Genomic DNA, 26748 nt, shown 5'->3' with positions numbered 1-26748 from the left:
TTTGGATTCCCTTCCATCTCCCACGAAGACAAGCCCTTCGACAGTGGACTGTTTCCAATACAGCTGGGTTTTCCAGGCTTTGTGGCCGGGGTCTGGTAGCTTTTGCTCCTAATGTTTCACTCACATCAGTGACTGGCATCTTGAAGTAGCACCTGTGACATGAAAGGCAGCAGCAAAGCAAATATGATTGAAGTCTATAAAATTATGCACGGGGTAGAAAATGTTGACAGAGAGACATTTTTCTCTCTTTCTCACAACACTAGAACCAGGGGGCATTCATTGAAAATGCTGGGGGGAGGAATTAGGACTAATAAAAGGAAACACTTCTTCATGCAGCATGTGATTGGTGTTTGGAATATGCTGCCACAGGAGGTGGTGGTGATGGCCACTAACCTGGATAGCTTTTAAAAGGGGCTTGGAGAAGTCGATTTATGGCTCCCAATCTTGATCCTCCTTGATCTGAGATGGCAAATGTCTTAGCAGACCAGGTGCTCGGGAGCAGCAGCAGCAGCAGGGTCTGGTAGCTTTTGCTCCTAATGTTTCACTCACATCAGTGACTGGCATCTTGAGAGGCGTGGCACCCTGTGACATGAAGACGCCAGCAAAAGCAATATGATTGAAGTCTATAAAATTATGCACGGGGTAGAAAATGTTACGAGATATTTTTCTCTTTCGCCAACACTTAGAAACCAGGGGGGGCATTCATTGAAAAATGCTGGGGAGGAATTAGACTAATAAAAGGGAAAATTACTTTTCCATGCAGCATGCGGGACGGTGTCGGCGCCGCCACAGGAGGTGGGTGGTGATGGCCACTAACCCGGATAGTTTTTAAAAGTGGGCTTGAGGTGTCGATTTATGGCTCCCAATCTTGATCCTCCTTGATCTGAGATGGCAAATGTCTTAGCAGACCAGGTGCTCGGGAGCAGCAGCAGCAGCAGAAGGCCATTGCTTTCACCTCCTGCACGTGAGCTCCCAAAGGCACCTGGTGGGCCACTGCGAGTAGCAGAGTGCTGGACTAGATGGACTCTGGTCTGATCCAGCAGGCTAGTTCTTATGTTCTTAAGCTACCAGACTACGGCCACAAAGCCTGGAAAACCCTCAACAGACAGTTGATTCTGGCTGTGAAAGCCTTTGATGATACATTTCCATTCAGTTTCCAAAAATATCACCGCTGTGGCTCAGGCTAACTGTGGGAGGGGCAGGGAATTCATAGGGTCACAGGTTTGGGCAACCCTGGAGTTTTGGGCAACAGATAGTCCCCCTAAAGAACAGGACCCTTCTGCTGTCTGGGGGAAATAAATCTCTTAAGGCACAGGTGTCAAACTCACGGCCCTCCAAATATTATAGACTACAGTTCCCATCAGGGAATGATGGGAACTGTAGTCCATAACATCTGGAGGGCCACGACTTTGACACCCATGCCTTAAGGTCATCCACAGATGCACATGGTGGCCATCTCAGAAGGAGGTCTTTTTGGATGCAGAACTATTTGTTCTCATCCAGCCTCCCTGCAGGTAGCTCTTGAATATTGCTTACTAGTGACTTCTTAAGACTCATAACAAAAAAATGGCTTTTGTGCAGCCAGACCCTTTAGAGAAGTGGGTTTAAACGTCAGTTTACTTCCGAGTAAACGTGCCCAGGGTTAGGCTACTGGCTTACCACGCCAAAGGGGATTGTGCAATGTGCTCACATTGATAATGTGTGTAGTTTTCCTATCTTTTAAAATGTGATGGAAGCCATTTGACCACATAGTTGCTACATTTGGAGGCATTTATTTATTCATCTATCTATCTATTTATTTATTTATTTATTGAATTTATAGGCTGCCTCACCCCCGAAGGGCTCGAGGCGGCTCACAACATGGCTGTTCTCCAAGATAGCAACCAACACAACATAAAACTTAGATCCATTAAAACTTAAGCAGCAGTTATTAATATTAAATACGTCAAAACAACAAAGTTGTTTTAAAAGTTGTTTAAAAACGGGCGCTCGATTTGTTTTCAGAGCCGTGTGTGTGTGCGTGTGTTTGATCCACTCCATTTAGAATGTACATCTGTCTTTGCCCTCATTTTATTTTTGATGAAACGCTGCCCACGATACATGTGGTCATTCCTGGATACCACATTAGCTGCACCTAGAACTCGAATATCACATGGCTTGGAACCTGTGACTCTTTTCCACTGGCGGGGGCTCCTTTCACCCAGGAAAGCACCTCCCCAAATGGATCCAACTTTAAGCATGTTTTAAGCATGTTCTCAGAACACAAGGTGGAAGTCTCTTAAAGCCAGCTGATGTTTCCAGTGGAAACGGGTCATTAAACTTTTATCTTAGCCACCTCTTAATATCCCACTGACTAAATTACGTTTTCAATTACGTGTAATATTAAAATGCTATATATTTGAAAGACTGAGCTTGCTCTTTAGGGTATTGTTTTAATATTTGAGACATTCTTCCGTCTTAACTACTTTAATTTTTAAGAAAAAGGTTCAGGGAAGCAAGGGCAGCCATCATAAAGCAGAATGGGGTTTTTTGAGAACGCATCTGGTACATTCTCCCCTGAAGAAAACCGGTGTAAGAAATTATTTCTGTTGATGTTTGCTTGAGGTTTGGTTCACAGTGAGTGATAGTGACTAGACAACGTCCTGTTTATACCGAACGACTAGAACATCTTCTGGCAAATATTTGGAGGTTCTGCATGACTGTCAGAACATTTTTGGAAGAGCAGCGGGACGGATGAGGCCTGCTTGACCATTTAAATGCCTTTCCCTTGCGTCAAGCCATGCCCCCGGCCCTGTAGGATCAAACTGTTTAAAATCCTGGCACAGTGGTGGCGAACCTATGGCACGGGTGCCAGAGGTGGCACTCAGAGCCCTCTCTGTGGGCACACGCAGAGTCCCCCCCCCCCCCCACGCATTTAGGCTGGCCTGGGCCATTGGGCTCGATTATTAGCATTAAACCTAAGACCTAGTTTTGGGGAAGCAGTGTAGGTAACCCTGCTAAGCACTGTTAAACCCCACTGATTTTCATGCGAAGAACTAAAGTGGGATCCTTTACCTGGGAGTAAGCTCGGTTGCTGGCAATGGGGCTTGATTCTGAGTAAACCCTCCTAGGGTCGTGATTCACCCGTTGGAAGAGTTGCATGGTTGCTTCAAAGCAAAGCCACTGACTGCCACCAAGCTTACTCCCGAGTAATGCACGCCTCTGAGCCAACTGTTTTTTCTAAACTAAAACCTCAGTATTCAGGTTGAATTGCCAGGTTGGCACTTTGAGATAAATAAGTGGGTTTTCGGTTGCAGTTTGGGCACTCGGTCTCGAAAAGGTTCGCCATCACTGTGACCTGGCGCATTGAAACCAAGACATGGCATTCCAGGTTATTGGCTGTTTCGTCAGATTGTCCCTTCTGAAATGTCCAGGAAGAGGCTACGTGCTCAGGAGGCTGGTTTGCCATTGGTAGAGAATTTTCTTTCTCCCTCACAGTGTCCAGTGTTACTTGCAAACCAGATGGAACCAAGTTTCAGCCGGCACCATACTTTAAAAGTCATTTATAAATGGGTATTGGAGTGAAAACCTGTAGACTCAAATCCCAGCTAAAATCCAAAAACTGGTGTTTGCGGAAGAAGTCCATGCTCAGACTTTGGTGAGCTGCTTGAAGAGAGAGCTTTGTGTAACTGGGGGGCAGTCCTGGAGGATATCTGACTTCTGTCCCCTTTCTTTGGTTACGAGAGGCACTCTAAGCAATGGTTAAGCTGCAGCCAGTGAAATTGGCCCTCTAAAATAAAGATACTGTGAAGCTTGAGTAATACTGTATGAGCAAAACTGTTCTAGCCAAACCTTTTCTTCTACAAGCTGAACTCCAGGAGTCTGTAAATCTCACGTTTTCAGCCTCACTAGGTTAGTCACATTTGGAGCACCCTGTTTATTAATTAATCATTTTAGAGATATTTTTAAATTTATTTTGTAATTGGGGCGTTGTGTGGTTTCCGGGCTGCATGGCCGCGTTCTAGTAGCATTTCCTCCTGATGTTTCGCCTGCATCTGTGGCTGGGCATCTTCAGAGGATGCTACTAGAACAGCCCGGAAACCATATAACGCCCCAGTGATTCCGGCCGTGAAAGCCTTTGACAATTATTTTGTAATATTTGTATCTGGCTGTTGGAAATCACCCCAAGCCTGATTGGAGAGAAGCGGTATAGAAATCTAATCAACCAAACAAACATTAATAAAATCATTCAACAATCAATTCAGTAATTTAAAACCAACATTAAAACCTAATAACCAGCAACAGATAGTTAAAACACAAATATAAAAATCAAAATTTAAAATCGCTACTTGGGACTGTTAAACTTAACCAAATGCAGCCCTAAATAAAGCTGTATTTATTTATTTATTTATTAAATTTATCGGCCGCCTCATCCTCGAAGGGCTCGAGGCGGCTCACAACACGGCTGTTTCCCACAGCAATTGATACAGTATAAAATTAACCCATTAAAATCAGCAGCAGTTAATAACAATAAATAAATTAAAATAGCAAGATTGTGTAAGACACATATACACATATACACAGGCGCCCGATCTAAAGGCCAAAAAAGAAGAGAAGAAGAAGGGGGAGGAGGTAGGCAGGGCCCAAGGTGGATTTAGGGCCCAACCAGGTGGTCCTAACGGGCAGCTTTGATTTCAGTTTCAGTGGGGGGCGGTGGAACCGTGGCCGGCCCCTCCAAAGGCCCGGTGGAATAGCTCTGTCTTACAGGCCCTGCGGAACTCACCGAGTTCCGCAGGGCCTCCTAAAGATAGAACTTGACTCCTAAAGATAGAACTTGAGGGACCAGATATGTTTCTTATTTTATTTTTATTTTTATTTTTATTTAATTATTTGATTTATAACCCGCCCTCCCCAAGGGGCTCAGGGTGGTGTACAACATAAAACAAAGCATATGCATATCAAACCAATTCAAGTTAAAAAACATTTAAAACAACAATAGAACATTAAAAGGAACTTTATCTTTAACAGTCACTGAAAAAGCCTTCTCGCATTTTCCCACCAGAAAAGCTTCTTTGATTGAAGGGGCAGTCAGTAGGATTTCTCCTGCAATGTTAATTCCTGGGCTGAAACATATGGGAGAACACAGTCCTTCAGTACCCTGGTCCCAAGCCTTGTAGGGTTTTAGAGGTCAATACCAACACCTTGAATTGGGTTTGGCTGGATCCGTAGCCACTGTAATTGCTGTAATATCAGGGTCACATGCGCCAGACCGCTTACAAGGACCAATAGTCCAGCTGCAGCATTTTGCACTAGTTGTAGCATCTGAACACTCTTCAAGAGTAGCCCCCTAAGTATAGTGCAGCGACGGCGAACCTTTTCAAGACCGAGTGCCCAAACTGCAACCCAAAACCCACTTATTTATCGCAAAGGGCCAACACGGCAATTTAACCCGAATACTGAGGTTTTAGTTTAGAAAAAAAACGGTTGGCTCTGAGGCGTGCGTAACTCAGGAGTAAGCTTGGTGATAGTCGGTGGCTTTCCTTTGAAGCAACCGTGCAACTCTTTGAAGAGGTGAATCACAACCCTAGGAGGGTTTACTCGGAATCAAGCCCCTTTGCCAGCAACCAAGCTTACTCCCAGGTAAAGGATCATGCTTTAGTTCTTTGCATGAAAATCAGTGGGGTTTAACAGCGCTTACACTGCTTCCCCAAAACTAGGGCTGATTCCTCATGGGCCAAAAACAGCGGTGTGAAAACAGTATAAACCCTTTTATACCGTTTTAAACCCTTTTACACCGTTTTCACACTGTTTTCACACTGCTGTTTTTGGCCCATGCGGTCTTAGGTTTAATGCTAATAATTGAGCCCAGCGGCCCAGGCCAGCCTAGATGTGGGGGGGCACTCTGGTTGCGTGTGCCCACAGAGAGGGCTCTGAGTGCCACCTCCAGCACCTGTGCCATAGGTTCGCCACCATGGTATAGTGAATCACAGTAGTCCAGTCTGGATGTAACTAAGGCATGACTCACTGGCTAGATCTGATTGACGAAGGAACAGACAGAGTTGATGCATTAGCTCAGGGGTGTCAAACTCGTGGCCCTCCAGATGTTCACGAACTACAATTCCCATCAGTCCCTCCCAACATGAGCATTGGCTATACTGGCAAGGGCTGATGGGAATTGTAGTTCATGAACATCTGGAGGGCCGTGAGTTTGACACCTGTGCATTAGCTGAAGCTGAGCAAAAGCACTCTGAAGCACTACAACCACCTGGTTTTCTAAGGTGGCTGCTGTGTCGAGTAGCACTCCCAAGCCGTGAACTTGGCTTCTCAAGGGGAGTCTAATCCCATCCAAGACAGGTGAGATCTCGTCCCTGATCTGCCTTTCTATTAACCTAGAGAACCTGTCTTGTCAGGAGTAAGTTTCAGCTTGTTCCCCTTCAAGCAGTCCATTACTGACTCCAAGCACTGGTTCAGAACATCTACAGAATCCTTGGAAGGATAGAGCTAGTTATAATCTACATCACAGGTGTCAAACTCGTGGCCCTCCAGATGCTATGGACTACAGTTCCCATCATCCCCTGCCAGCATGATGCTGGCAGGGGATGATGGGAACCATAGTCCATGACATCTAGAGGGCCACGAGTTTGACACCTACGATCTACATATTGGCGACACCATAGTCCAAATCTGTGGCTTCACACTGATGTTAAAATGGCATTGGGGATAAGAGTGAACTCTGCATAATCCCAGAGGCCAAAAGCCATAGGAGAGAACAGAAACCTCCCAGCACTGTCTTCTGAGAGAAGCCTCCCCCAGATAGGACTTGATTCACCATAAGATGGTGCCCCCGTGTTCCAGTGCGGAGAGGTTGCTCAGCAGGCTGGAGCAGCAGTGGCGTAGGAGGTTAAGAGCTCGTGTATCTAATCTGGAGGAACCGGGTTTGATTCCCAGCTCTGCCGCCTGAACTGTGGAGGCTTATGTGGGGAATTCAGATTAGCCTGTGCACTCCCACACACGCCAGCTGGGTGACCTTGGGCTAGTCACAGCTTCTCGGAGCTCTCTCAGCCCCACCTACCTCACGGGGTGTTTGTTGTGAGGGGGGAAGGGCAAGGAGATTGTCAGCCCCTTTGAGTCTCCTGCAGGAGAGAAAGGCGGGATATAAATCCAAACTCTTCTTCTCTTCTTCAGGCTGCTACGGTCAGTAGTATATTAGGTCCAGCAGAACTAGCAGGGTCACATTTCCCCTGCCTAGTTCTCATTAGAGGCCATTAGTCAAGGCAACTAAAGCAGTCTCTGTTCCAAGCCCTGGTCTGAAGCTGAATTGAAATGGGTCCAGAAAATTCAGTCTCTTCCCTGGAACTGAGAAGCAACTACCTGCTCAAGCACCTTATGCCCAAGAATAGAAGCTTGGAGACTGGCCAGAGTTCTCCAACATGGTAGGGCTTCGGGAGGTGTAATCACGGCCTCCTTGAGCACAGATGCTATGAACCCCCCCCCCCGCCCCCAAGAAAATATTTACGACTCCCCTTACTTAGCAACCCACCCACCCCCAGTAGCTTATATCAACCAGGAAGGGTCCAGAGCACACGTGATAGGTCTCACTTCCCCAAGGATCTCGTCCAGATCCTCAAACTCCACAAGCGGAAAGGCATCCATATAAAGTGGGCCATGCAGCCACATCAGTATCTAACTTAAGTAGCAAATTGGTCACAGTGGGATGCTGTGTGGCCAGAATCCAATTCCCTGGTTCCATGAAAAGCCCACAAAACAGCCCAGCTGGGCAGTTACATGCAGACCCAGTGGTGGTGGAGAAATAATCCCTTTTCTCTGTCATCAGTACCATGGAATAGGCTGTACATACGAGCTGTGTTCGATTAGTCTTGCTCTGACTCGTCTGCCAGTGGTGCTCTGTCTGTCATCCCTCCTGTTCCATCGCCATTATCTCATCTCATCTGCCTCCTTCCCACTTCCCCTCCCGGGTTGTTAAGTCACCTCTCTTTGATCCCTCTCCCATTTTATTACAACCCTCTCGGGGGAGCTGAGCTTACCAGAAGCTCCCCATCCTTCCACGGCCAGAGGCGTGTATATATGTGTCAGTGTGAGTGTGCCAGCACAGTACACAACATGTCTTCGTAGTATGCGGTTCCCCCATATGCTCGGGCCAACTATTTGAAGCCTTCCTCCAACTGAACGAGTGACGCTTCCATTAGAGCATAGGTGTCAAACTCACGGCCCTCCAGATGGTATGGACTACAGTTCCCATCACCCCCTGCCAGCATGATGCTGGGAACTGTAATCCATAACATCTAGAGGGCTGCGAGTTTGACACCTGTGCATTAGAGGAAGAGCTGCTCGAGTTAGAGAAAGACTCCTTCGACTGGAGGGAGGCTTCAAACATTGTTGGGCAGCGTGGCCGGCTCCATCTCACTGTCCATAACATCTAGAGGGCTGCAAGTTTGACACCTGTGCATTAGAGGAAGAGCTGCTCAAGTTAGAGAAAGACTCCTTCGACTGGAGGGAGGCTTCAAAGATTGTTGGGCAGCGTGGCTGGCTCCATCTCACTGTCCATAACATCTAGAGGGCTGCAAGTTTGACACCTGTGCATTAGAGGAAGAGCTGCTCAAGTTAGAGAAAGACTCCTTCGACTGGAGGGAGGCTTCAAACATTGTTGGGCATCATGGCCGGCTCCATCTCACTGTCCATAACATCTAGAGGGCTGCAAGTTTGACACCTGTGCATTAGAGGAAGAGCTGCTCAAGTTAGAGAAAGACTCCTTCGACTGGAGGGAGGCTTCAGACATTGTTGGGCAGTGTGGCCGGCTCCATCTCACTAAATATGCTCGTTAATAGGTTTTGCACTTCCTAAAACTAACACCCTGTACTATTGCTGTTGGGGCACATTCACCCTTACTAAATGATGGACCTCTTTGTCCTGCCTCCATCACAGGTTCACTCTCCCAGTTTGATCCTGCAATCTCCATGCTTAGTCCTGCCAAGCCGTGGAGAGATTCCCAAACACAGCACGAACAACACACATCTCCATTTAATGTGGGAGGCCCCAACGATGCATTTTAAGTTCCTGAGCTCGGCCACTGAATTGGGTTTATGTTTTTGCTTACATAATGAAACTTCCAACTGCTGCTCTCCCCCCACCTCCCGAGACTCTTGAAAGGGTAGGAAAAGTTGTTGGGTGCCTAGCCGCTTCCGCACACGCAAAATTATGCGTTTTCAAACCACTTTCACAACTGTTTGCAAGTGGATTTTGCCATTCCGCACAGCTTCAAAGAGCACTAAAAGCAGTTTGAAAGTGCATTATTCTGCATGTGTGGAATGAACCCCTTGTTTCCAGTTGCTTTCTTGCCTGCATCAGGAAGCTTCTGTTATTGGGCTGAGAGTCCATACAAGGAGCGGATGGATCCTGCGAGACAAAGCAGCTAATGGACACAGGGTTGAGTGTTGGGCTGATAGAACGAGTTGCCTCCGGACTCTTCTCCTACACAGGAGAACCTCTGAGAGGTGAAAACACCCAACATGCCCATTGGTGTCACCGTCCCTTGCAAGGTGGTGACAGAGACGGTCCAAGTGTCACAATAAGTTGGAAAGAGATCTTGGGCAAAAGAGGGAAGTAAAAAATCGGTCTTGGAAGGGAGGATGCTGCATTTTGAATTCCCAGCGTATCAGGCGGCCAGATCAGTATTAAAAAACTCACCACAAGGTCAGCAGCCCCCCCCCCCCCCAAATGCTTCCCTTCACTCTGGGAGGGGAAGGTGGGGGGTGTGGCAAGCAGGGGCAATGGGAGGGGAAGGTGGAGGGTGGCGGCAGGAGTACCGTGAGATATGAAGAGTGAGGTCAAGGGTACCCTGACCTCAAAAAGGTTGGGAAACACTGCTCTGGACAGTCGTTAAAAGAGGCCGATCTCTGCTCAGGGCTGGTTCTTCTTTTCCTTACTTGGCCTACTCATCACTTTATCCTCTTTTTTTGTTGTTCTCTTCTGTCTCTGCAGAAAGTGATGCTTCCTACAGGCGCGGCCTTCCGATGGTATCAGTAGGAACAAGAATCCAAAGCTCGGTCATCCAGTGCCATGTCGCTGCTTGCTTGTGTTGTCTCAGGCAAGGAATTTTTTGGGCGGAAAACGAATGGATGCGCCTGCGTCTCCTTTAGAACCAAAAATATTTTCTCGCAGATTTCATTCCTGTTTTTATAATATTTTTTTTTGGCATTTGTTTTAACATCTCCAAGTACTAGTAAAACAAACATTAACTGCTTTTCAAATAAAATTTTTAAACAAGGAATCCATAAAGTACCAAGACGTAATAGAGTATGGACAATCAATTGATTTTTATTTTCCTGTGTTTTGGTGTTGATGTGGTTTTATGTGTGGAAGATGCAGTTCTTGTGTAGAGAATGTAAATTTACAGTAACCTTTTAAAATCTAGTTACTAATAAGCACTACTGTAATTAGCACAGCTGTTAACTCATTCATTTTTTTTTACTTGATTAATTTCCATCATTAAAGAAAAAAATAGTGTGGATAGTTTCTAGAATGCCTCAATTTCATGTTATAAATGAAAATATGTTTAAAATGAAGTAGTTTCCCTTTTCCCTAACCATACACATAAAATAAGGTTTAATCATGTTTGGTATTAAAAAGTGGAAGTGTATCGCAAAACAGGCAAGATTTTTTAAAGCAAAGTAAAAAAACAACAACTATTGTGTTTAGAAACAAGGAAAAAAAACACCCAACTGCACACTAAAAAACAAACTCTGGAACTAATTGCAACGATTCGCTTTTAGAAACCATTTGAAAAATGTTACTGGAATTCAGATAATAAGCTACTGCGGGTTCTGTACTGAAAAACAATTGCAATGAGTCCTTTTTTTTCTTCTGTTCCAAGCCCTCCTTTCCTGCTTTCTCACCGCCACTAAACTGAAAGGCTGTTTGTAATGTTCTAGCAATTCGGGCTGTTTTGTGAATAAAAATGAAAGCATGTTTTGTGTCATGGTTTACACCTCTGTTATTCTGTCCATCACGGTTGCGTAAACGGCGGGCTAGGGGCTTTGTGCGGGAGGGACCAAAAGTCACCTTTTTGGCGGGGTTGCCAGCTCCAGTCTGGAGCTTTTTGGGTCAGTCCTGAGGAGGGTAAAGTATTGGAGGGCAGGAATATCAACTGAGTCCACCTTCCCAAGCGGCCATTTTCTCCAGGGGAAGAGATTTCTGTTGCCTGTAAATCAGTTGTGGTCCCAGGAAATCTCCAGCCTCCAACTGGAAGATGGGAACCCCATGCTTCGGGATGTGTTGGTTAATTCCACAATGGTTTCTGGGATTAGCCTTATGAGGAAGATTTAAGTTGTGGCCTGGCGGAGGGGCTAGCTATGTTTCACAGTGCTTTCCTAGGCGGAGTCATACCCTTTACAACTGTGGAGGCCAGTAGGCCTTGAAAGGCATAACTTTGCTTATGGTGCTAGTTTTTGTTTTTCTTAATTTTTTTAACCAGGACAATAATAACAGTAGCTTATTGCCTGTGGAACATCCAGCCACTTGTCTGGGTCATCTGCTTTTGTTACTGGTTAGCACATTTTCAACAAAGATATGGTGTACCAACTCTGGGACTGTTTTGTCAACAGTTTTGAACTTAGAAATGAGCTGAATGAAGCAGTTGATAAGTGGAGCGTCTGCCCTAATTGGAAAGCGGTTTGATTATAGCAGATGTGCGCATTTCGGCTGTCCTGGGACACAAGATCAGGCGCCCCATGAGCTCCGAAGGGCTCGGAGTTGAAACTTTGACTTCATTGATACTGCCTGATTGCATTGGAAATGCAAGGCTTTGGAAAGGAGAACGGTGGGAGCGTTGCTCAGGGTCTTGTGCCCTGGCTCTTTTTGCTCAGCTGAAACGGTTCCCCGCTCTCTTTCAGCCTTCCCAACACTTTCAATAAAGTTGTTACCCCCGTGATAGAGAGGATGCAGACCCCTCCACCAAATCACTTTATTCAGGGCGGAAAACCCCCCCAACCTGGGTCACCCCCAGTATGACATGGGTTTAAATCAGGGGTGTCCAACTCTGGCACTTCAGATGTTCATGGACTACAATTCCCATTGGCCATGCCAGCAGGGGCTGATGGGAATTGTAGTCCATGAACATCTGAAGCACCAGTGTTGGACACCTCTTGTTTATTATTATTATTATTATTATTTATTATTTCTTGAATTTAATATACCGCCCTATCCCTGAAGGGCTCAGGGCGGTGTACAAATAAAACGTGTAAAAACATAAATATGGTTTAAAACAACAATTTAAACCTTTTTGTTTCCTGGGAAAATGATTATTGTGGACATTTGTATCTGTTAAGACAGGTTCATTGTCCCATAATGGAATATTATATTTCAGCCTGCCCATAAAAACATTAGGTGAATACTTAGAAAGGGAAATGATTCCTTTTTTAAATTTGCTCCTTCAGGAAGCAAAGAATACAAGCAAATTGGTGCTGTAGTTGTCACGTCGCCTCTCAAATGGATCATCACAAATTCACACAACTTTGGACTCTCACAATATCATAGGATTTGAGCAGTAAGGATGGAGGAAAGGAAATACAACCCGCCAGCCCCTTCCTGGGACATCTTGCTTTGGAGTCATGGCACACTTCTGGTTTTTTTTCTCTTGCTCTCCTGTGGGGCCTGTTAAAAATGTACTTATTTTGTAAGTGTGAACCTGGTTCTGACATTGTCCACTTGCTTTGGGTGAAGCCACCAGCTTCCTCCTGGTAGTCGGTGGCCCTCTAGAACCCCAGCCTATGGAGAGATTCCTAACATTCCATTCGATGAATCTGCACGTTCTGAAGAACAGAAAATGGGCCTTTGTGAATGAAAAGTTGGGTTGAGCACAGTGGCGTAGCACCAAGGGACATGGGGGGGCATGGCGGCGTGGCAGGGGGTGCAGGATGCACACGTGCCCCGGGCACAGTTTCCCCTCGCTCCAGCCCTGGTTGAGCAGGTGCCGAAAAGGTGAAGCCTTGGAGGTATTTCCAGTATGAGGATGCCAGCCTCCAGGCGAGAACTGGGAACCCCCTGGGATTTCAGCCTATCTCCAGATGGCAGAGGAAATGTCTTCTTTGGAGGGTGAACAGGTGGCATTGCACCCTGCCAGGAGCCCGTGTTCTCCTCAGGCTCCATCCTCAAATATCCAGGAGTTTCCTAAACTGAATCTGGTGATCATACCCCTCTACCCCCTGGTGGCTGGGGTGGGAAGACCTGGCCACCTGATCTCCATAGTCCAGGGGTCTGCAACCTGCGGCTCTCCAGATTACAAATCACATCAGCCCATCAGGACTACAAATCCCATCAGATGTTCATGGACTACAAATCCCATCAGCCAATTGGCCAGGCTGGCAGGGGCTGATGGGATTTGTAGTCCACGGACATCTGGAGAGCCGCGGGTTACAGACCCCGCATAGTCAAAGGTCTGAACTTCATGGCTGTGCGGAGGTCCCAGTTCTTGCCCTGTGACTACATCCTTTTCAGGATAAAGAACCAAGGAGATGGGTGGATAAATCCGTAACTTTACAAAAATGGAAGTCTTGCTAATAGATGTCTGGGGCAATATAAATGATCTTTTTTACAAAGATCAGTGTTTAACAGTGCAGGGCGTACTGTTGTTTTTTACAAAAAGCAGCACTTAAATACGTTTCTCCGACGCGAACAAAGAATTGGCACTATTTGCAGCAGTGGAAGCACGCTGCTTAACTTCTGCCTAAGGACACAGGACCACACTTGATTCTTTATGTTGAATGGAGTACAGCAAAAGCACAATTGAGAAGAAGAGTTAGTTTTATATCCCTCCTTTCTCTCCTGCAGGAGACTCAAAGGGGCTGACAATCTCCTTTCCCTTCCCCTCTCACAACAAACACCCTGTGAAGTGGGTGGAACTGAGAGAGCTCCGAAGAACTGTGACTAGCCCAAGGTCACCCAGCTGGCGTGTGTTGGAATGTCCAGGCTTATCTAGTTCCCCAGATAAGCCTCCACGGCTCAATTGGCAGACCAGAGAATCAAACCCGGTTCTCCGGATCAGAGTGCACCCGGTCTTAACCACTACACCACTGTTGCTCCTTAGAAGCTGAGAAGGGTCAGCCCTAGTTAGAATTTGGATGAGCACTCTCCAATGACACTAGGGTCGTGACAACCCACCACCGAACATCCCTTGCCCTGACAACCACACCAGGTGTTGCCATAAGTCAGATGTGACTTGACAGCAAAGAAGAAAACATTTCCTTTGAGGAAGGCTGGCTCAGCAATTCTCCCAGGTAAGTTTCCGTCCTAGTCCTGTTTTGCTGTAGGCAACAGCGCATTCTTGGAGCTGTTTATTGCTCCCAAAGATCCCACTAAACAGAGAGAGAGGCCTGGATTCCCCAAGAGCAGTGAACCAGCAGAAGTGGATATCCAGTTTTGCCCTCACAGCAGCCCGATGAGGGAGGTGGTTTGATGATTGCGGTATTCTGAACGGAGCAGGAATTTGAAGCCCAGTCTCCCTGCGAGCGCTGAATTAGATACTTGTATTTCCCCCCCCAATGGTTGTTTTCTGTTCTTACTGGGTGAAGAGGTTTTGAATCAAAACATGCACCAGGTACTCAATGCATCCTGAATGCCTGGATGCTGCCTCGCCCAGGACCTGAATGGTCCACGTTAGCCCAGTGTCATTAGATTTCAGAAGCCAAGCAGGGCTAGCCATGGTTAGTCTGTGACTAGGGGTATGCAAACTAAAATATTTGTTATTGTCCTTAGCAGACCAGGTGCTCAGGAGCAGCAGCAGCAGAAGGCCATTGCTTTCACACCCTGCATGTGAGCTCCCAAAGGCACCTGGTGGGCCACTGCGAGTAGCAGAGAGCTGGACTAGATGGACTCTGGTCTGATCCAGCAGGCTCGTTCTTATGTTCTTGTGTTATTTTGTTGGTATATTAGACCAGAACATTTTTAGTACAATCACAAACCTTTATTGGCATAGAGTGTAAAAATGTGGTTGTACACTGTTGTTAAATTTAGAGGAGATCATATATGCCATCTATGGATTTTACATTCCAACGTAATACCGTGTTTCCCCGAATATAAGACAGTGTCTTATATTAATTTTTGCTGCCAAAGATGCGCCATGTCTTATTTTCAGGGGATGTCTTATTTTTCTGTGTTCTGTTCGTCCGTTCTGCTTCCAAACAAAAACTTTGCTACGTCTTACTCTTGGGGGATGCCTTATATTTCGCACTTCAGCAAAACCTCTACTACGTCTTAGTTTCTGGGGATGTCTTATATTTGGGGAAACAGGGTAGATTTCAGAAGCCAAGCAGGGTTAGCCATGGCTAGTCCGTGACTAGGGGTATGCAGACTAAAATATTTGTTATTTTGTTGGTATATTAGACCAGAACATTTTTAGTACAATCACAATAACAAACCCTTTATTGGCATAGAGTTTAAAAATGTGGTTGTACACTATTGTTAAATTTAGAGGAGATCATATATGCCATCTATGGATTTTACATTCCAACGTAATAGTTCATTTATAAAAAATATAAAATGGATGAATAGGCGTTAACCGTTCAATTATAAGTTATATTTATAAAACAGCTACGATACAACTATGTTTAAAATCCAAAATCAACTTATATCTATCTCTTCCCTATTCGCTGGTTATTTACTAATTAAAATTACAGGATAATTGGATTTCCATCATATTAGAATAAACATTTTTAGTATTGATGAAAAAGGCTGAATACCTGAACTGGGATAAGTTTTTTGGCTCCATTATAAAGATTGGGTCACGGGATCCAATTTTATTGGCCTCAAATGGAGGAAAAATGGGGGCCAATAAAATTGGACACACCCAACCCAATCTTTACCAAAGTTAGGGGTTCATATAAGGCAGTGATGGTGAACCTTTTCGAGACCGAGTGCCCACATTGCACCCCAAAACCAACTTATTTATCGCAAAGTGCCAACACGGCAATTTAACCTGAATACTGAGTTTTTAGTTTAGAAAAAAAAGGTTGGCTCCAAGGCGCACATTACTCGGGAGTAAGCTTGGTGGAAGTCGGTGGCTTTGCTTTGAAGCAACCGTGCAACTCTTCCAACGGGTGAATCACGATCCTAGGAGGGTTTACTCAGAAGCAAGCCCCATTGCCAGCAACCAAGCTTACTCCCAGGTAAAGGATTGTGCTTTAGTTCTTCGCATGAAAATCAGTGGGGGTTAACAGCGCTTAACAGGGTTACCTACACTGCTTCCCCACAACTAGGTCTGAAGTTTAATGCTTATAATTGAGCCCAGCGGCCCAAGACAGCCTAGATGTGGGGGGGGGGGGACACTCTGTTTGCACGTGCCCACAGAGAGGGCTCTAAATGCCACCTCTGGCACCCGTGCCATAGGTTCGCCACCACTGATATAAGGAGAGTCACCAGCAGCTATGCTGTAATTTTGATGCCTTTACCTTAAAAAACAGCCCCTCCCCAAGCCCTAGAAAGATTCCTCATAGACCTGTGGTGGCGAACCTATGGCACTCCAGATGTTCATGGACAACAATTCCCATCAGTCCCTGCCGGCAGGGGGTGATGGGAATTGTAGTCCATGAACATCTGGAGTGCCATAGGTTCGCCACCACTGTCATAGACTAATGGAACGGGGATGGGGGATTTTAAAGGCTCCCATTGAAGCCTATAGGCATAGGAAATCCCCCCAAAGCCACTTTGTTCTGCTTTTGAGATATTTTTCAGCTATTGTTAAAGGATGAACAAATTTGGTTCAGCAGACATCTAACATGGACTGTGTAGGAAGCCCTGGGTCACTACAAAGAGGCACACAATCGCAAACCACCTCTGGTGGTTTATCCTGGCCTTGAAAACCTACCAGGTCACCCTGAGTCAGCTATAACTTGACAGGACTTTACACACACTCACTGGCTCTGCCCAGTCCCCACAAGGCCTTCTCTCCAGAGGTGGGATCCAGCAGGTTCTCACCAGTTCCCAAGAGTGGGTTACTCATTATTGGTGTGTGCCGAGAGGGGGCTACTAATTGGGTCCGCTTTTCCGTTAGAAATTCCATTAGGTCCAAAAATCATAAAGTCCTGTTGTTTCCTATGTGGCCGGTAAGCGAAGGTAGAAAACGGGATAATTCTCCCTGTTGGGCTGTTTTAAAAACATGCTTTAGAAATAGGGTAAAGTTCCTTGTTTAAGGAAAGTATCCTTCTTTTGATTTGTAGAAACCAATTTAAGTATTTGAAAGTATTAAGTCAGTGATTGTCAACCAGGGTTCCGTGGTACCCTGGGGTACCATCAGCACGTCCCAGGGGTACCATGACAATGCTACTGCCTGTCCGTCCCCCCACCGGAATCAAATGGATTTTGAAGGGGGGGGGGTTGGAAGCTTCATGGGCTCCCTTTAAACAACACTGAAAAACAGCATTGTTTTATTTGCCTAAATTTGGTGTGTATTGGGGGGGGGGGTAGATTTAAACGGAGCTCTCCCTTTCAATCCCCCCAATCCATGTCGAATTTAGGCAAACAAACAACGCAGCTGTCAATGCTTCTTTTCCTCCCCTCCCCCTGCTTGCCACTCCTCCCACCTACAGACCAAAAACGAAAAAAAACCCTAAAAAATGCAAAAAAAATTCAAAAAAATTTCAAATGAACCTCAGAGGTACCCTGAGATATGAAGAGCGAGGTCAAGGGTACCACGATGTCAAAAAGGTTGGGAAACACTGTATTAAGTATTTGGCAGGCAGTCAATTAGAGGAGAAGTAGTTGTTGTTTCTGTTGGCAGCAGACGATCGGACTTGCTGTAATGAGTTTAAATTATGGACAGAAAGATACCAGCTGGAAATTAGGAACTTTTTTTTTTACAATAAGAGTTTTTTTACAGTAACAGAGAAATTATTAATGCCCCGCCCCCGGAACGCCAGGCCACGCCCCCGTCATGCCCTGCCCAGTCCCATTGGCGCTACGCTGCTGTTTGAATCCCACCACCATGGGAACCTGTTACTAAAATTTTTGGATCCCACCACTGCTTCTCCCCCATTATTGATGTGGAACAGTCTCTGAGGAAAGTGTGCCTTCTTGTGAGGCTGCGTCCTGCTCTTGGGGATATGTGAGTCACAAGCTAGTTTCACAAACAGCTGCAGCACAGTGAGAGAGAAGCATTTTCGGATAAGCCAAAGAAAACGGTTTCAGCCGGCGTGTGGTATGCGCAAGCAGACACGTACCCTGCAAATGTGATGATATAAAAGGCTCCAGGTTACACCTGGCACCGGCAGAAAGGCAGCATCTAGGAGCAAGCCCAGATTGCAAACCAGCTCTTTGAGGAAGAGCACGGCTGAATCCAGGATCGGCAACTCTGCCTGCCAGTTACTACGCGGGAGATTTCCTTTAGAGGCACTAATGCATTTTAGTTATGCTGGTTTTCACACACCCAGAAGCTGAGCTGAGTATTAGGCTGTCTAAACGTTTAAGTGACAGTGAATCATAGAGACAACTGCTGTTAGGCCACATTGTCATGGTACTGAAACAACCCATTTGGGCCTGCCCGAACTCCCCTGCTAAACAGAAAGATTTTTTAAAAAATCCTCTCCCATCCCTGGCATTTGGCTAATCAACCTGCGGCTCTCCAGATGTTCATGGACAACAATTCCCATCAGCCCATCAGCTGGAAATTGTAGTCCATGAACATCTGGAGAGCCACAGGTTGCAGACCATAAGAACATAAGAACATAACTAGCCTGCTGGATCAGACCTGAGTCCATCTAGTCCAGCATTCGCAGTGGCCCACCAGGTGCCTTTGGGAGCTCACGTGCAGGATGTGAAAGCAATGGCCTGCTGCTGCTGCTGCTGCTCCCAAGCACCTGGTCTGCTAAGGCATTTGCAATCTCAGATCAAGGAGGATCAAGATTGGTAGCCATAGATCGACTTCTCCTCCATAAATCTGTCCAAGCCCTTTTTAAAGCTATCCAGGTTAGTGGCCATCACCACCACCTCCTGTGGCAGCATATTCCAAACACCAATCACACGTTGCGTGAAGAAGTGTTTCCTTTTATTAGTCCTAATTCTTCCCCCCAGCATTTTCAATGAATGCCCCCTGGTTCTAGTATTGTGAGAAAGAGAGAAAAATGTCTCTCTGTCAACATTTTCTACCCCATGCATAATGGGGGACTTCAATCATATCCCCCCTCAGACGTCTCCTCTCCAAACTAAAGAGTCCCAAACGCTGCAGCCTCTCCTCATAAGGAAGGTGCTCCAGTCCCTCAAACATCCTCGTTGCCCTTCTCTGCACTTTTTCTATCTCTTCAATATCCTTTTTGAGATGTGGCGACCAGAACTGGACACAGTACTCCAAGTGCGGTCGCACCACTGCTTTATATAAGGGCATGACAATCCTTGCAGTTTTATTATCAACTCCTTTCCTAATTATCCCCAGCATAGAGTTTGCCTTTTTCACAACTTATATTAGACCCCTACATGGATGGAGACTTGATTTGCAGAAGTCCCTTGCAACAGGACAAAAGAACATTTTCAAATAGGAACAGGGCAGGCAGTCTAGTAACTCAGTCTAGTAAGTCGCAATCTAAACACACCAGTTCAGACACTGTGCAAAAACATGCTTGAATTATCGTGCAGTTAGTGGAACTGGCCGAATAGAAGAAGAAGGAGAGTTTGGATTTATATCCTCCCTTTCTCTCCTATAAGGAGAATCAAAGGGGCTTACAATCTCCTTTTCCTTCCCCTCCCCCCCACAACACATACACTGTGAAGTGGGTGGGGCTGAGAGAGCTCTGTAGAGCTGTGACTAGCCCAAGGTCACCCAGCAGGAATGTGATGGAGTGCGCAAGCGAATCTGGTTCACCAGATAAGCTTCTGCCACTCAGGTGGAGGAGTGGGGAATCCAACCCAGTTCTCCAGATTAGAGTGCACCTGCTTTTCACCACTACACCACGCCGGCTCTCAATTCAGGTCACTCCTTAACCATGGTTAGTATCTGTCAAACCAGGAAGTGAAGCCAGACTCTAAAGTTGGTTTGTTAACTATACTTTTAACTCTGGTTTTGTGGGGAGCTTGATTGAAGATGGGGACAGTGTAGCAGCAGCAGCATACTTGAGACCCTGCTTTATCAGACTGTTGTGGGTTTACCAGGCTGTGTTGCTGTGGTGTGGGAGTTTTTGCTTCTCATGTTTTGCCCGTATCTGTGACTGACATCTTCAGAGGCATGTCACACTTTGGGGCTTTCCCAACTACAGAAGGGAGCTAAAGTCGACTCTGTTCCCTTCAGTGGAGAGCGATTCCAGGCTGTCCCCACAGCAACTGAGTTGGCCCCCTGGAACCGAGCTAAGTGGACGGGATCATCTTGGTGCCCGTTTCGCTCCTCGATTGTGATTGGTGGTTGTGTTATGGCGGGAAATGGGAGCATTCTTTTTTTTTACAGTTTTTACAGTTTACAGTTACATGCGCTTTCTGCCCACCACAACTCTCCCGTTCTGCACATGCCACAAAAGCGGCTCATGATTGGTTGGATGAGGTGTCGTTTCGATGCTTCCCTACTTCGAAGCTTCGAAGCGGTATTGACCTTGTTCCGGCAGAAAAGTGTCGCAGTTCTGAGGGGGGAGAGGAACTGAGACAAAACAATGTTGAGCTCGGTGGTAGTGGGGATTCACTTAGGCGAACCTAGGTAGAAACCAGTTCAACTCTGTCGGTGGGGAAAGCCCCTGTGACATGAAGATGCCAGCCATAGATTCAGGTGAATCGTTAGGAGCCAAAACTACCAGACCACAGCCACACAACCCGGTAAACTCGCAACAGCCAGTTGATTCCGCCCTTGAAAGCCTTTGACAATACAGCTTAATCATTTCACTGGCTTTTTCTTGGATGCATTGTTATCTGCTGCAAGGCAGATAATACTAGGGCTCTGGTTTTGTGTGATGTCTGATTACTAGATTGTTCTCTGGTGACATAACACACACAATGAAACCAGGATCTGTCCTGGTAAAGCAGGATTCGCCTGTGAGCTGAATCCTGGCTTTACTAGCTAACCATGGTTAACTGAGCCATAGTTTCACACAGTGGCTGAATTGAGACACTGATGTAATGCGAATTCAGATGCAAAAATGGGCACACAGGTGCATGTAATTCAGGGACAAATACCCACTTAGGGAGACAGATGAGTCATTGGATCAGAGCGGCTTCAACACTAGGGCTACATCCACACAATGGATCAAATTTCTTCCTGTCTTTCACACCCATATATAGTTATTGGGAATAGTATGATGAGAATTATTCTGATCTTCATCCCCAGTGATATATTCATATAATTATCTTTTTAGCTCCTTCGTGGCTTCTATTTGCAGTCCCGGTGTTCTTCTGATTTCTTGGTCGGAGTCTCCCTTTTGGTTGATGATGGAGCCGAGAAGAACGAAATCTTTAGCAGTTTCCATTTCTTCATTGTCAATGTTAAATTTGTGAAATTCCTCAGTAGCAATTATTTTTATATTATTGCTGTTCAGCTGTAATCCTTTTTTAGGCACTTTCTGCTTTCACTTTCAGCAATAGCCATTTCAAGTCTTAACTCTTTTCTACCAGTAATGCAGAGGTGGGATCCAGCAGGTTCTCACAGGTTCCCAAGAGTAGGTTACTAATTATTTGTGTGTGCCGAGAAGGGGTTACTAATTGGTAATTTTGCCACGTGATTTTTGCCTTAGTGACGCCCCTCCTCTCAGCAGTAGCGCGCAGAACTTGAAGCAGTCTAGCAGGAGGTGCACCGGCGTGCGTGGCAGCCTGCGCCTGCGTGCATTAGTTTCCCGCCCAAGGACTGGCGCAGCGGCTGCGTCCTTGCCACAGCCCCGCCCAGGAATGCCCCGCCTGTGTAATGCCCCGCCATGCCCCCGTTGTGCCCCGCCCAGCCCCATTGGCGCTACGCCACAGTTTGAATCCCACCACCATGGGAACCTGTTACTAAAATTTTTGGATCCCACCACTGCAGTAATGTGGTATCATCTGCACATCTCAGATTGTTTACATTCCTTCCTCTGACTTTTACTCCAGCTTCATCTAAATCCAATCCAGCTTTCCCTTTGATTTCTTGGATCTTGTGGAACAGTTCTCTTTTTCTTCCTTCTTTTTTTGGTGTTGTTCTCTTCTGTTTCTTTCTACTGGTTATTATAATAGTTCTCTTTGCCTCTACATGCCAGTCACTGAAACACTGCATTTAGTCTGGTGAGTCTATTTTGGTCACCTTCTACTTTGGCTTCTCGCCTATTTTTGACAATTTTAAGAGTTTTCCCAATCATCCATTGATTTTTTCAATTTCTCCTGACTATAGGAATAGCCTTTCTGCACTCTTCATTGACTAGAGCTTGGGTTTCAATCAGTGGTGGGATCCAAAAATTTTAGTAACAGGTTCCCTCGCCAGCCCCCCCCCCTCAGCAAAGGGGGCAGAGGCGTACCTAGGCAAACCTGAGCCCTGGGCAAAACCTGAGTTGGATGCCCCCCCTCATGGGCAGCCACCCCACCACAACCCCCCCCCCCATTTTTATTTGCACCAGGTCATTCCTAAATCATCATCACATTATAGAAAATGCCCCAACTCACAAATCTGAACACAGCACTGGTGAAACACACAGGTTCTTTGATAGAGACTGGTGAGATAACAGGTACGAAAGGCTGAGAATCCATTAATCCCTGGAAGGGATTAACCCAGTTCAGGGAGTTACATTGTTAGTCGCAATTGCTATATGGAACCTTCACGTTCAAAGGCAGGATGCCTCTCGGGGAGGCGAGGGCGTGGAGACGGGAAAGCGGACCCAATTAGTAACCCCCTCTCGGCACACACAAATAATTAGTAACCCACTCTTGGGAACTGGTGAGAACTTGCTGGATCCCACCTCTGGTTTCAATCCATAGTTGTTCTGGTTCCCATAGACTTCTTTACATGGTCTTTTCATGAATATGTTCATTACATGGACTTTAACTTCTTCAGGAACAGCAATCATACACATGTGGTATAATAATGCCACAGAATCCATCTTCCAAAGAAGCCATTTTCTCCAGGTAAACTGTTCTCAGTTGCCTGGAGATCAGTTGTATTAGCAGGATATCTCCAGCCACCCTATGAAGGAATGTCTTCAGTTTATACATTGCTTTGTTCATTCCCCATCTTTCTCCTGAATGGGGGAATCAGCCGAAAACTCCACAGTCCTCTGCCCTACAGAAAAGTGCGGCCTGGAATTACCGGGGGCAGCCATTGATGCCCTGGAGTGAGGGAAGGGTCAAGGGTCAGCCTCTGTGCCGGCAGCATGGGACCACTAGAGGCCTGGCCAGTTTGAGAGCATGAGGTGGCTGGGGATGGAGCAGTGGCAACCTGGCCTCTTAAGGCCGGGCGAGGCGGGCTTCTGCCTCTTTGGCCCCCACACTCCACACTGCCTCTTACCACCCTCCCTCCCTCTTTTTCTGCACGTTATACGTTTCACTTGTTATGGGTTTACTTGTTTGCTGTTTGTTTAATTTGTCACAGCTTGGTGGATTGCACGGGGGACTGATCCATTTCGGGGAGGAGGAGCCTGTGTGCCGTCCCTCCCCATTTGTTGGGGCCCCCAAAGGCATTGGGTTTGGACCACACATAGTGGGGGTTGCACCCTCAGTCAGTAAGGGGAGTTTCATTTAGAGGCCGGTGGTCAGGTGGGTCCCAAAGTCTTGCAGCTCCTGGTTCCCCCCAGCACTCGGGCCTGGGGGGAGGGTATCACTGTGGGCAGCCCAGAGATCAGATCCACCCCCTATGCCAGTGGTGGTGAACCTTTGGCACTCCAGATGTTATGGACTACAATTCCCATCAGCCCCTGCCAACATGGCCAATAGGCCATGCTGGCATGGGCTGATGGGAATTGTAGTCCATAACATCTGGAGTGCCAAAGGTTCGCCACCACGGCCCTATGCTATGCCTCTGCTTCCTTAGCCAGAACCAATGAACAGGCTGTGGCCAGTTTCCTTCCACAAAATCGGTTGCCCTGTGTCTTACTATGGTCCCTTAGCCACTCTTTCCTTTCCTCAGGTGCAGAGGTGGGATCCAGCAGGTTCTCACAGGTTCCCGAGAGTAGGTTATTAATTATTTGTGTGTGCCGAGAGAAGGTTACTAATTGGTGATTTTGCCACGTGATTTTGGCCTTAGTTACGCCCCTCCTCTCAGCAGTAGCGTGCAGAACTTGAAGCAGTCTAGCAGGAGGTGCACTGGCTGATGGCAGCCCTCTCCGTGCATTGCACTGCTTTCCCCACCCAAGGGCCCGGCAGCAGCTGCTGCCATTGTTGCCACAGCCCTGCCCAGGAATGCCCCGCCTCCGGAATGCCCGGTCATGCCCCAGTCGTGCCCCACCCAGCCCCATTGGCGCTACGCCACAGTTTGAATCCCACCACCATGGGAACCTGTTACTAAAATTTTTGGATCCCACCACTGCTCAGGTGGCAAATAATTATCCAAATTGAAAATGATGTGCATTTAAACATCCTATTAACATTTATGCAGCATTTTCCTGTATATTCCATGCACCCCACAAACACGATCTCGGAATCCTTGCCATACTGGCCAGTATGCATTCAACACATGATGAAAAAGGCTGAAGCTGAGAGAGTAGATGCCCCAGACCCCTGAACACAATTGTACTTTTTGTATAATTTCAAATATGGGCACTAACTAGAGTACTGTTATGAGGAGAGGAATCCTCCACTGCCCTCCTCTCTGGAAATCAAAATGGAGTGGATGCGAAACAGACTCCACATTCTGGAAAATAAAAGAACCATTGGATTTCAAGGAGAAATTGGGTAAAGAAAATTTCTCTTAATGCTAGTCCTTGCACATTTTTAGTGTTTTTAACCAGAGTGGTACATGTTCTAGAAAGCCTTTATTGGCACAGACAACAGTACAACAATATAAAAACCGGATTAAAAAGCATATACAATACAGGAAATAAATGTTAGGTCAAAGGAAATCTACTGGCGTTCAGTAATTTCCAGGAGAAAGTCTGCCACTATCATACAGAGAGAAGGATCTGGGTTGTCCAACGCGAAGTAGTGTAATTTTAATAAAATAAGGGAGAGATGGGGTGAAATGTAAAGCGAGTAAGATTCACAAATTTGGAATGATTTCCTTGGAATCTGAGACAATTGCTGGTAATGTTGGTGGGCCAGAGAGATTGGTGAATTCGAAAGCCATCATTACATGGGCACAATCTTTTAGCCTCTTCTTGCTTATTAAATCTGCCATGTAACAAGGCAGAAGGCATAACATTAAACCTGGCAAGCATTATGGATCTCCTTTGAACAGGGTTTATTAAGCAATACAGGTAGTAAGAGTGGTACATGCATATTGATATAACTCTTCAGAGAGTCTAGGAAAGGACCATGTATAAGGTCAGAGTCCAATAGCAGATGTCTCACATGCCTTATTTCTTGTTTCTGAATATTCAGTAGGCATATGCACATGTACGTACACACACACACACACACACACACACACAGACACTCCTAATTTAAGTTATTCAGTTTAACTGCTAAAGTAAAAAACAGGGAGGTTGTCAGGATTCTGAGGGAAAACAAAAGAGCCCTCACTATGAAGGAATACTCTGCATTGCATAGCGTAGTTAACAGTCCAGGTACTCAGGAGAAGCAGCCGCAGAAGGCCATTGCTTTCACATCCTGCATGTGAGCTCCCAAAGGCACCTGGTGGGCCATTGCGAGTAGCAGAGAGCTGGACTAGATGGACTCTGGTCTGATCCAGCTGGCTTGTTCTTATGTTCTTATGTAGTTGTGGCAGTACTGAATCAAAATCATCAGTCTTAGCTACTAAAATAAAAAGTGCCTGCCATAGGAACAGATAAATGTCTGCATGAAAAGAACCATCAAGCTACAGTTGACTTCTGGTGACCCCGACAAGGGCTTTCAAGGCAAGCGAGAAGCAGACGTGGTTTGCCGTTGCCTTCCTCTGTAGCGCCTTCCTTGGCAGTCTCCCATCCAACTACCGACCCTGCTTAGTTTCCAAGATCTGACGGAGAGCGTGCCATCTTCCCTTCTTGAACAGGTAAACGCAGAGCCACAAATCATTGGCAGAGAAGGCCGAGTCTAGCAATAAATGAAGAGCTGCAATCTAACCCTTTGAGCGTTGGAAGCAGCGTCTCTCAAGCCCAAAGAGTCGAGACAGTTCAAGGTAGAGCAGTCAAGTCCTTCCGAACAGGGGAAACAGGCGCGCCGTTTCCACCCTTTTCTGAGATTGTTTTTAGACTCCTTTCTGTTCTCTTTCCTCCCTCTTTTTTTATTCACACCATGAATCCCTTTGGCAAGCAAAGAAATCGGAGTTGGGCAAACATCCCGCGGAGAAACAGCTAAACTCCTGCATGGAAAGCTTTATATAAAAGTATATATAAAGGACGAAAATCACAGTTCTGTATAAAAAAGGTAATGTTTAATATTAAAGAGACTGGAAAGTTATAAACTAAATATGAAGTGATTTTACTTCTGTGAGGAAAGTTGCAATCTGGAATGCCCTCCAAGCAGTGGAGAGGATACCTAGTTACTGTTGCCAAGGAAGTAGTTTTCTCCCTCAGGTATTCAATGGTTCTCCTTTGTATTTATATGGGACAGAAATATCCTAAAAGTGTTGCTTATGATGGTCAGTTAGAGGAACAATTTAGCTATTTTCATTAGCTTAGAACAAATGAGATGAGAGGTTGAGACGTGGAATTACGATTCCCACGGTCAATTAATCGGCATTGATGATCA

At 46.1% G+C, this 26748-nt stretch overlaps 1 protein-coding gene and 1 long non-coding RNA gene across 4 annotated transcripts in view; one reads left to right on the top strand and one right to left on the bottom strand.

The window, feature by feature from the left end:
- CXXC5 (CXXC finger protein 5) overlaps nucleotides 1–10965 on the top strand; it is a 114952-nt gene extending 103987 nt beyond the window's left edge. For all 3 annotated transcript variants that reach the window (XM_048515728.1, XM_048515726.1, XM_048515727.1), the window contains one exon: nucleotides 9979–10965. In XM_048515728.1, coding sequence (XP_048371685.1) covers nucleotides 9979–10023 — 45 coding nt within the window. In that variant the 3' untranslated portion in view covers nucleotides 10024–10965. The remainder of the gene's footprint in view (nucleotides 1–9978) is intronic.
- LOC125443534 lies at nucleotides 860–25759 on the bottom strand. Its single transcript, XR_007246138.1, has 3 exons — nucleotides 25619–25759; nucleotides 12757–12762; nucleotides 860–899 (listed from the first exon to the last, which is right to left on the bottom strand). It is a non-coding gene; the product is annotated as an uncharacterized LOC125443534 (long non-coding RNA).
- Between the last annotated feature and the right edge of the window lie 989 nt (nucleotides 25760–26748).

Source organism: Sphaerodactylus townsendi, linkage group LG14 (genome assembly GCF_021028975.2).
Source record: "Sphaerodactylus townsendi isolate TG3544 linkage group LG14, MPM_Stown_v2.3, whole genome shotgun sequence".
NCBI lineage: Eukaryota > Metazoa > Chordata > Lepidosauria > Squamata > Sphaerodactylidae > Sphaerodactylus > Sphaerodactylus townsendi.
The sequence above is the reverse complement of the archived record's forward strand: the minus strand, read 5'-3'. Positions and strand labels throughout refer to the sequence as shown.